This window comes from Siphateles boraxobius, unplaced genomic scaffold (assembly GCF_051911475.1).
Source record: "Siphateles boraxobius isolate OS27281-9 unplaced genomic scaffold, OSU_SipBor_1 65, whole genome shotgun sequence".
Lineage (NCBI taxonomy): Eukaryota > Metazoa > Chordata > Actinopteri > Cypriniformes > Leuciscidae > Siphateles > Siphateles boraxobius.
In genome coordinates this window covers 3,540,911-3,552,255 of record NW_027509192.1, presented here as the reverse complement: position 1 = coordinate 3,552,255, position 11,345 = coordinate 3,540,911, and the positions used below count along the sequence as shown (strand labels likewise).

Below are 11,345 nucleotides of genomic sequence, written 5' to 3'. Positions count from 1 at the left end.
GAAGAAAGAGAGAAAAATATAGAAAGAAAGAAAAGGAAGAAAGAGAAAGAAAGAAAAAAGAGAGAAAAGGAAGAAAGAGATAAAGAAAGAAGAAAACGATAGAAAGAAAAAAGGAAGAAAGAGAAAGAAAGAAAGAAAGAAAGAGAGAAAAAAATAGAAAGAAAAAAGTTAGAAAGAGAGAAGGAAAGAAAGAAAGAAAGAAGAAATAGAGAAAAGGTAGAAAGAAAGAAAAAAGGAAGAAAGAGTAAGAAAGTGACAAAAGGATAGAAAGAAAGAAAGAAAAAAGGAAGAAACAGAAAGAAAGAAAGACAGAAGAAGAAGATAGAAAAAGATAGAAAGAAAGAAAGAAAAAAGGAAGAGAGAGAGAGAGAAAGAGAGAGAGCGAGCGAGCGAGCGAGCGCCATAGTGGAGAGAGCACGTTCCCTCTCGCGTCTGTTACTGAAATTACCGTATTCATAGTAATAGGCGCACACACCTTTTTTTGGCGGCTGGCTTGACCGTGTATTTTCAAACCGCGGCTGGCTTGACCGCAGTTCCTCAGAAGTCACTGATGTAACCGCGTGATTTTTTTTCCCAAACCACTTCAGCGGAAATCCCGCCCTGCAGCCGATTTCATTGGTTTAGGTTACAGTGACGGGTAGGTTTAGGGATCAGTGTTTGGTGTAGGCAATCAGTACAGTGATTGACATGACCAATGAAAACTTTTAAATCGGCTGCAGGGCGGGATTTCCACTGAAGTGGTTTGGGAAAAAAAATCACGCGATGTAACCAGTACCCGCTAAGGAAAACGTATACTCACTTGTGAATTACTAACCTCTTTATCCTTGTTCTGCTGTCTTCAGAAATCCAGTCTGTATCCATGTTTCTTGAGACCCGGTGTTCATCTGAACTTCCTGTGTTCACGCTGAGTTTACTAGCTTGAGACTGCATCTGAAAGAGAAGAGACAAGTATTAATGAACTGTGCCTGCTTGACATGCTTGTCCATCACATTGTAACAGTCGCTAAACCCTGGACTGCTGAGATACTGCTGGCAAACACTTGCCTGCTAAAAATAAATAATTGAAAGCAATGTTTCAACTGGCCAATGAGGTAAAACAAATATATTTAAAAAAATATATCAGCCCAAAATCTGGTAAAAGGATTATAAAACTCCTGATTTGTCTCATACCTGGTCGCACTGATCCCTGGGTGGAAGTATAACGTCCTCGCAGGATTCAGTTGGTGTGGACACCTTCCATGTGGCCGGACCTGAGAGAGATTAGCTGGTTAATGTCATACTATTACTATGTATATACAGCAATCAGGTGTTTAGATTGTGTCTGGCATTCAAAATAATCTGTACAGAAAATGTTTTTCTAGGTCATTTGATCAAAACATCATGTTTACCGTTTTCAGAAATATCATCATTCTTGTTGCCGTTGTAGTTTCCACAGAGTCCACAGGTCTGACCTCGGTACTTCTCTGCAAGTTCAATCTAAGGAACATCATATTATAAGATAATGTCAGTGATACAAATACAGTTTATTTTCTCAAAATTTGTCTGTCATAATGTTTGTTTATGGCAGTACAAACACACTTATTAAAATCAACATTGAGCTGTCAGATACCTGTTGATTCACTGTGGCTTAATTAGACGATTAATATTTGCTTTATGATTTGTAGAACTGATATCCTGTTTAATGTTTAATTTTCCTATTCTTACTTATTGTGTGAAAACAAATATAATGGTGTTAAAGGGTGTGTGTGATTTCATTAAAGGGTTATGGATTCATCTCGACTCATCAAAAACTCTCCTGCACGGTTTGCTTTGTTTTTCTTTACTGCTATCAACAGATTTCATCAAATCAGTTTTACAGTTTTCATTTGAACACATATTTGGCTCATTATCTCACATATTCATGACATATGTATACTGTATTACAGTAAAGGTATTTACTCAGCAAGATAATAATGTTAAATTATACCAATATTGAGTTGTCCTCTTCCCAAAATTCTGTCAATCCATATTTGGAGATCTTAATGATCGTTGCGACGGAAGTGAAACAATCAAAACTAACTTTAGCTGGACAATAACTAGAGCTGCTGTAAAGCCAAAACAATCTCTGTTACTGTAATGTCCTATTATCACTGTAAAGCTGCTTTGAAACAGTCCACATTGTTAAAAGCGCTATATAAATAGTGACTTGACATAGTTAATTAATATTACTCAGTGCTTAAATGTATAATTAAAGTGTAACAGACACCTTAAAATAAAGTGTAACCCTTTATTTTAAGGTGTCTGTGTTACAGTGTAAATTACACATTTATGTACTGACTGATAATAATTAACTGCATAATAATTTTTCTGAACATGTTACTGAACAATGTATGTCCTGAATAATGTGTGTTTATAGTAAAAGTGTAAGTGGTATACACATCATACTTACTTTATTCACAAATAGATACAAATTTAGAAATGACTGTGATTTACATGTTTAAAACATTGAAATTTTCAATTTCATTTCATTAAATTTTCTATTCCATAACTAGTTATAATTGTCTTTGCAACCATGGTAAAATTTTTGTAAGGTTATGATTTATTATCATTCGTATTACATTTATGTAAAATGTTAAATATTTGTAATTCTGAGAAAAATATGGTAACACTTTAGTTTAAGGTCCAATTTCTCGCTGTTAAATAGTTCCTTATTAGCATGCATATTAGCAGGATATTGGCGGTTTATTAGTATTTATAAAGCACATATTAATGCCTTATTCTGCATTGACCATATTCTACATCCCACAATCCTCCCAAATACCTGATAGTTAATAGTTAGTTACTAGTGAGAATTGGACTCTAATATAAAGTGTGACCAAAAAAAAAAACATTTTAGGTTGTGTTTTATTACTGCACACTTTTATACCTCAAAATATTTTTTTCCAGACAGAGAGAACAGTTTTTCTAACTTTCCTTTCCATCGGTGATCAATTTAAACCTAAATACTTGATACATAATTCTTGAATATATTTGTATTGACAATTTTAAGGTATACTTGTTGTGGAATGTGACATCTATTAACCCCTTACCAGTCGCCCCCCTTTTTGGCAATCGAGTGCAAAATGACATACCCATAATAAAATGGTTGTTGCTAAGGAGTCCTTCTGACTATACACAAAACCAAGGTATCATTTAAAAGCTAACACTTGCCAGTTTACTGTGAAAAACTCAGAATTGCTCTAGCAATTACTAATAGAGAGATAAAGCAGCTCAAAAACAATGCACAATTTTTTTGAATGTAAAATTCGGGATCACCAGGGATCCCTGCGGCTCAAGGGGTTAATGTATTTGTGACATTACAAATCTTTATTAATGCAATCAGTATGTCTTGTATAATACATGTAAACAATTACATGTTTACCTGGTGTTGTTGTTGGTGACCAGGTAAAGTCCATAGGATTTTCCATAATCTCCCACAAAGTCTTTAAACATAGATGTGGATATTTGAATTATATTTTGGATGTTCATTTTAAGAATTTTGAGCTTTTCTAATATTTAGTTTTTATTCTTTTTCAGTTGTATTCTGCTTGTACAGACTGCAGCCCGACCAATAGAACGACCCATCTCAGCATCCACATCTGGGACATCCTCACAGTCCCCATGGAGACAAGATCCATCCTCAAGAGCTAATGTGAGCTGTCTGTCAGCACTTGTCCTTTTATAAGGGCTATTAGTTTGCTTTGGAGGAATGCAGTTTGTGATCAGAGGGTGGACCCATAGCTTGAATTTGGCCTTGGCTGATACTTGAAACAAGTACATATTTAATGTCTTTGGTGTTGGAGACTAAACAAACTGTATCTGAATAATGAGAACCAAATTCAGTCACATAATGACTCATTTATCGCTTGTTTGAATTGTGAGTCTTGACTCATTCACACTATGAAATATAAATAATTTATTTTATTTATTTAATTGTAAAAAGTAAAATTTGCTAGTGCATTGATGATGTTTTCACTATTTTTGGTCAAATTCTGTTTCTGCTGTTATAATAATGGAATAGACTTTCATTTGTTAACATTGGTTAACTACATTAATTAACCTAAATTATACATAATTTATAAATACATAAAACTAATATTAAGAGACAACTTTTGATTTTAATGTAACTAAACTAACAATAATCAGTGTTATTTATATTAACTAATGTTAACAAAGATTAATAAACACTGTAACTGACGGAACTGTAGGGTGATGGGAATGGTTCAGGTAGAGTGAGGGTGAGTCTCGGTCAGAAGACATCAGGTGATACGGAGCGATGAATGAGGCAGGGAGAAGGCAAAGTTTTTCCAACACCAGGAGTATTTTATTTGATCATTCAGGTTAACTTTGGTTCAACGCATTGTCTGTGTGCTGCATAAGGGAATAACAGAAATAATACAATTAGTGACAGTGGTCAATCAACACAAACTGAACAATTATACAAATGAACAAAGGAGATGCGAGTTTACTAAACACAACTGAACAGGCTTTAAAACATAATTCAAACAAACAATCTTCCCACATGGCTCATGGCACAAAACAAAGGAATCAATCAGCAGTGCACATGTTAACAGAGTGACAGTAAATAATAAAAAGGCATAAAAAAGACAATAAAATTGATAGATGGACTCACGTTAATTCATAAAGACACACACAGTATCCTTGAAAGAGCGGAATGGAGCAGAAAGGGAATGGAATGGCAGGAGTCTTTTCAGTAACATATATTGCTCATTGTTAGTTAACTATTGTAAAGTGTTACCAGAATAGCTATCAGAATTAAATGCCAATGAGTCATATTCAATAAGATATATCTATGTTCTGAATTTATTAAACGAAATAATGAGAACAGATGTGTAGCTGCAAGAAATAAGTATAGGGCCAAGCACATCAAAGCATTAAATGACAAACATTTTATTGAGTAGGCCTATAGCATCCCTAATAATGATTTTAGGCAAGTGGGATTAAAAGCAATAACTACAATTAGTTATAAAATCATATAATTGTTGTTATTACACAGCTCTGTGGAATACTTGACTCTGATTGGTCAATCGCACCATCCAGCATCATGTTCTTCCCCGGTAAAAACTGATAACACAGGCTCATCCGGGTAACTGGAGTCAGTGCTACACGCTTGCTCGGTACGTTTTTTTTCCTGGTGGAAGTTTTGTGTTTGGTGAGCTAATAAAATATTAAAACTCAAATCAATATTTTGTGTACAGTTATTTAATTATGTCATACACTACCGCAGACAAACGCAGCTGCTGCCATTTTGCAACGATTGTTTTGTACACGGTAATGGATTATAAGATCAAAAACAGGTACGATTTAAACAGCCTCATCTCAAATCAATATCTCTTATCACCATAATTATTTATGTACATGATCCCTTACATAGGATTTGACCAATTAGTTTCATTGGCATCAAAGTAATATAGTCATCAAGGCATTGCTACAGTAACGCATCAAAATGCCAACGCTGTTGCCTAGAAACATCTTCAAATTCATTCACTCGGCATGACTGTGAAGAAACTAAGAAGCCCAGGTTCACAACGATTTAACAAATGAAGGAAATGTATATTTTTATACATTTTGTTCAATATTTTTTAACCTCTTGGTGACACTGTGCCCATTTTTCTCAGGTACATTTGGGGCATGATTCAGATGATATGTACCAAGTTTCTTCTCAATGCACCAACTCGTTGATGAAATACAATGTTTTTTCATGGCAAAAACAAAATGGCCATCAAGCACTATGGCTGACCCAGGAACACTGGGAATGACAAACTAGTCGTCCTGTGCTGCTGTGTTAACAAATTTTCCTGCCGTCAGAGCAGTTCAGGCTTGAAGTGCCTCCTCTATGTTTTGTTTAATTGTGATTATTTTGATTAATTAATCAGCTAAAATGTAATTAATTCGATTAAACATTAATCGATTGATAGTCAAACAATACTTACGTCTTAAATCAATACTATGACATAATCCAAAGGCATATAGGAACAGTACTTGGTTCAATAACCATTCAGCAGAGTTGTGTACTTAGATCTTCATCCCAGCCCATTTGACATGTTTGAGGGTTAGTTCTTTGAAACCTCTTACGACTGAAGATCTTTCTGGATGCAACAGCAAACATTTGGGAAGCATTTGAATGTGTAAATATTTATCTTTTCTGTTTTCCCTGTTTGCTTCATGTCAGAGTACTACTCGTATTGAAAGATTAATTTGATCCAAGTACCATATTAAAGTAAGTTAATAGCATTATTAAATTATTAAAAAGGTTCCTTAAACAACAGACCGTTAGTCAGGCATACATTAATATAATGGGTATGTCTTAGTATTACATATCTGAACATTTTAATTTATGTATTTAGCATAAAATGATTAATCGTGGATAGGTGTGCAAATATATGTTTGGTCTTGTTTCAGTTCAAGGTGTCTTTTAAAATGTAAACGTTAAAATAAAAGGATGAATGCAATGCATGTTCAGAGACATCTTGTATTGGCTTAGATTTACAAAGTAGCTTTTTAAAATCTAAATTCACTTCAGTTTCACTTTCAGTTTTTCAGTTTTGAGCTTCTGGGTTTCCTTCATTCATTGAGTGCATTGCATAGAGGTTTGATGGTAATTTGGTAACATAAATCCTGTTCCTGGAGATCTGCCTTCCGCTTCAACACACCCATCGTAAAATATCAAATGTTTCTGAATATCTTAGCTGGTTCTCTGGTTCAAGCGTGTTTGATTAGTGTTGGAACTGAACTTTGCAGGAAGGAAGATCTCCAGGAACAGGATTAGTTATTGGATTAGGTATCATGTACTAAAAGTTAGGGTTATTTGCAACATTTATCCATTAAAGTTAATGTTAATTTATCAATATACTATTGTTCATTGTTAATTCACGTTTGTTCAGGAAGTTTAAAATGACATTTTAAGGCAAGTCACTTTAGTTAATGCATTAAACTAACATGGAACAATACATTTGTTACAGTATTCATTAATATTTTTTAATGTTCAACCGTTTTTATTTGTTAGTTCATGTTAGCTCAGGTCTACATAAGAGATGCAACTTTTAAATGTTATAATGTAGTAAATGTTGAAATTAACATAAGCTAAATATGCTATTAAGCATCTAGTTAGTAGTGAGAATTGGTCCCTGAAACTAAAGTGTTTCTGAAATTTATATTGACAAACAATGAATGAATATTAATATAGTAAACTGTTTGTTGCCATTTATTTTGCTTTATTATAGTCATCATTCATTTCATAAGAAAGAAAAGTAAATAATCACATTTTGCATTGCTAAAAAATAAACAAACTGTTCAAAATGCTCAGAAAATGTCCTGAGAGATAATAGTTATAGAACAAAAATTAGAATGGTGCAATCTCTCACCAAAATATTATTTTTTGCAATTTCCTGGAATCACAATTGTAGCAGAAGAGCAGAAACTGAACAAGATCTTTTATCCAATGCTATTCTCGTTTTCACACATAATTGGAGTACATTTGCAGCTGTCTATGAAGACGTAGTCATGAAGAATCTCTCTGTCATCGGAACACTTCAGCTTCACTTTTTTGATGTGGGTTTTCATCTCACGACAGCAAGAACAGCTGTGCTTCATGATGTTTGTTTCCATTGAATACCTATGCAGGTTTACAAGAAAAACCTCAATCAGATTATTATTAAAAAGCTTATCCTAATCTATTTGCAAGTCTTGGAAAATCAACACATATTTCATGTTTGGAGACAATCAAGCAGCAAAATGTTTGGCCTGATACTTGGAATTAACATGCATTCAGTATGAGTGTGTAAGTGTGAACTATATTTCACAGATCAATGATCAATTAGATGTGCATGTGCTCTCACATTGAGACGGTGTCACAGTTGCCACTGCAGGACGTCACTTCTATGGGTTGGACAGACTTGCAGCCATTTACAGTCACGTCTGTGGTGCTCTTCTTCACAACACAGTTTTTGGGTTCACCTGATATATTAGAGGTAATGGGAGATCATTTGAATATTACATATTTGTATCAGTTAAACTGGACCTTATCCATGATGTCTGTGTGAATCATTCATGAATTCATCTTAAAATGCTGCGTTATTGTCACGATCACCAGTGAGAATGTCCCTTGGTTACCATCAGAGGGTACTCCAGATCAGACTATTATTACTCTAGCAAAGACTACATTACCCATAACCCACTGCCCCGACTATCAGCCACGATTGTGTTCAGCTGTTTCTTGTTAGTTTCTGCATAAACCTGGTTAATTCAGTCGCTTTTCACTAGGTCTTGTTAGTCTGTAAGAACTGCATTTCTGAGCCTTGTTCCCCTGATCTTTGTTATTTCTGTTTCCTGGATTCCTGGACACCCTCGTGTCTCGGAGCAGTTATGTTACTGAATGTGACCGTTTACAATAAACACTAGTTCTGCTTGTGTTTCATGGATATGGACCATCAGGATATTTTGAACAAGGAAACAATTTCTTACATGTGTTGCAACATCCATCTGCATCGAGTCCCATTGTTCCCTGTTCAGACAAATAGAGCCTTGTTTAAATGTCAATGTGTCATGCTCATAGTTAAAGTAATAGTTCACTCAGAAATGTGCACATTGTGTGGCTTCAAACCTGTATAACTTCTTTCATTCTGCAAATATTTTGCAAATGTGTTTGTCTGATCATACAGTCATACAGGTTTGGAATGACATTAAGGGTAAGTGGATGATGACAGAAGTTTAAATTTCGAGTGAACTAAATCACTCTTTTTGAGGTAAATTATTTATTAAATTTTAAAAAAGACTTACTTTAGCTTTAAAGGGTTAGTTCACCAAAAATAAAAAATTCTGTCATGTATTCACCCTCATGAATCATGTGATTCCAAAACCTGTTTTTAATGAAATCTGAGAAATTCCTATTCCTGTCCCTCTATTGACAGCTACACAACTACCACTTTGACGCATCAAAAGGTTCATAAAGAGATCGTAAAACTAATCCATATGATTTGAGCGGTTTAGTCCAAAATTTCTGAAGAGACTCGATCACTTTATATGATGAACAGATTGAATTTAGGTTTTTTATTCACATATAAACATTCATCAACGCACATCAGCTATGGTAAACAGAAACTCAAGCATGTTCGCTTGACGTGCGAGAACCAATGAGGTTCATTCTCGTGTCACGCATCACGTTTGAGCTTCTGTTTATGTTTGCTGATCAATATTTATATGTGGATAAAGGTCTAAATTCAATCTGTTCATCATATAAAGCGATCGAGTCTCTTCAGAAAATTTGGACTAAACCACTCAATTCATATGGATTATTTTATAATATCTCTTTATGAACTTTTCGAAGCATCAAAGTGATAGTTGTGTAGCTGTCAATAGAGGGACAGAAATCTCTCAGATTTCATTTAAAATAACTTCATTTGTGTTTTGAAGATGAATGAAAGTCTTACGGGTTTGGAACGACATGAGGGTGAGTAAACAATGACAAATTTGTTTTTGAACTATCCCTTAAGTGCTAGCAGGTAGCAACAGCCTCACAAAATACAAACAACAAATGCATTAAATGTTGCTTAAGCTATAGAACCCACGGGCACACAGTCATCCTGATCGATGACAGGGCAGTTTGGCATGGTCTTCTCGATCATGAACGTGCCATTGACTTGAAGACATGTCACACTTTCACATTTGTAGTCGATGCTCTCTCCATCCTACAAAAAAAAAAAAAAAAGCTACATGAGGATCAAAGAATAGAGCAGATAATTTTTCTGGTGAACTGGAAGGGTAAAGACAAGTTTGATAATATGTACCTTGAGAGTATGAGTGGTGTTGTCTGGCGCAGTATAAATACAGGCATTTTGAAGGCATGTTCCACAGCACTCTCCATCTTGTTTCACCGTCTCATAGCCCTTGGAGTACAAAAACACTTTAATAGTTCATATATTCTTCTTATTAAGAAGTTTCTAATCAGTTGTTTGATAAAATGATGGTTCACAAGCAAAACTTTAAATGATTACCTCAGGACAAGGTGCACAGATTTTAGAAACACACATGACGCTGTGTAGTTGAGTCTTTGGGTCTTTATCCATTTGACAGTCACATTCAACACAAGGCTCAGGGGTGATTTTAGCCCCAGGCTAGAAAGAAGAGATTTCAGTGTCAGAAAAGTGGAAAATATTATCACTGTTTCTTTTTGCTTCATTTTAAATATCAAAATTTTCCCATATTTACTTTAGTAATGTAAACACATGAACTTACCTGGTACTCAATGTTATTGTACACACAGACGTCTTTGGGCACTGAAAATCAGAACAATCCATTTTAAAGTAATTAAATCAGTTCAATAATAATGTACTGTACACTAATTTCGTTTTTTTATTAAAAATAAAAAAGGGTCATTTCTGTTATGCAGTAGTACATTTTCACGTCTTCATATGTATTGATAAAATATTAATCTCACCATTTCTAAGGATAGAAATTCTATTATCAGTTAAAGCTCCAGTAGGTAGCTTTTGTAAATAAATATTTGTTAAAACTGTCATTATGTCCTGAAAGTAGAATATGAGACAGATAATCTGTGAAAAAAATCAAGCTCCTCTGGCTCCTCCCTGTGGTCCTATTGCCATTTGCAGAAATACACCGCTCCCGGTCAGAAACAACCAATCAGAGCCAGGAGGAATGTCTTAGCAGTGTCAATCACGCTAGTGTATGCGCTGATCACCCCTCTCTTGCACAGTGCGAGCGCGTACCGTCGTTCGTGACTCTCCTGTTCGAACTCGTTCATCCAAATGAACGAATCTTTTTTCAAGTCATTTCGTTCATTAAACGAACGAAATGACTCGAAAAAAGATTTGTTCATTTTGAAAGAGTCTTTTTTGGAGTCATTTCGTTCATTCAACGAACGAAATGACTCGAAAAAAGATTTGTTCATTTGGATGAACGAGTTCGAACAGGATCACGAACGTGCATCACAGAACAGAGCAAGGCGAGCATTTGTGCTTATAAAACTTAAAGTTTTTTATTTATTTTTGAAATGACCGATCGTTTCGCTAGATAAGACCCTTATTCATCGTCTGGTATCGTTTAAAGCCCTTTGAAGCTGCGCTGAAACTGTCATTTGGTCCTTGAAACGTTTGTGTCCTATTGAAGTCCATTATATGGAGAAAAAGCCTATAATGTTTTCATCAAAAACCTTAATTTCTTTTCGACTGAAGAAAGAAAGACACGGACATCTTGGATGACATGGGGGTGAGTAAATTATCCGCAAACGTTTTTTTTAAAAAGTGAACTAATCCTTTAACGTTATCTTAGTAGCTATTTATAATTATAGAA

General features: G+C 34.7%; 1 protein-coding gene and 1 long non-coding RNA gene across 3 annotated transcripts in view; both read right to left on the bottom strand.

The window, feature by feature from the left end:
* Positions 1 to 984: 984 nt before the first annotated feature.
* Positions 985 to 1,471, bottom strand: LOC143720670 (uncharacterized). 2 transcript variants are annotated; one of them, XR_013196613.1, is made up of 3 exons: positions 1,388 to 1,471; positions 1,170 to 1,249; positions 985 to 1,046 (listed from the first exon to the last, which is right to left on the bottom strand). It is a non-coding gene; the product is annotated as an uncharacterized LOC143720670 (long non-coding RNA). The 2 variants fall into 2 exon arrangements; XR_013196612.1 differs by having other exon boundaries at positions 1,007 to 1,043.
* Positions 1,472 to 7,231: 5,760 nt separating this feature from the next.
* LOC143720620 (uncharacterized) overlaps positions 7,232 to 11,345 on the bottom strand; it is a 35,136-nt gene continuing 31,022 nt past the window's right edge. The window contains exons 40-46 of the mRNA XM_077210204.1: positions 10,272 to 10,312; positions 10,031 to 10,150; positions 9,824 to 9,922; positions 9,605 to 9,724; positions 8,502 to 8,541; positions 7,877 to 7,994; positions 7,232 to 7,653 (exon numbers count right to left, since the gene is read on the bottom strand). Coding sequence (XP_077066319.1) covers positions 7,473 to 7,653; positions 7,877 to 7,994; positions 8,502 to 8,541; positions 9,605 to 9,724; positions 9,824 to 9,922; positions 10,031 to 10,150; positions 10,272 to 10,312 — 719 coding nt within the window. The 3' untranslated portion in view covers positions 7,232 to 7,472. The remainder of the gene's footprint in view (positions 7,654 to 7,876; positions 7,995 to 8,501; positions 8,542 to 9,604; positions 9,725 to 9,823; positions 9,923 to 10,030; positions 10,151 to 10,271; positions 10,313 to 11,345) is intronic.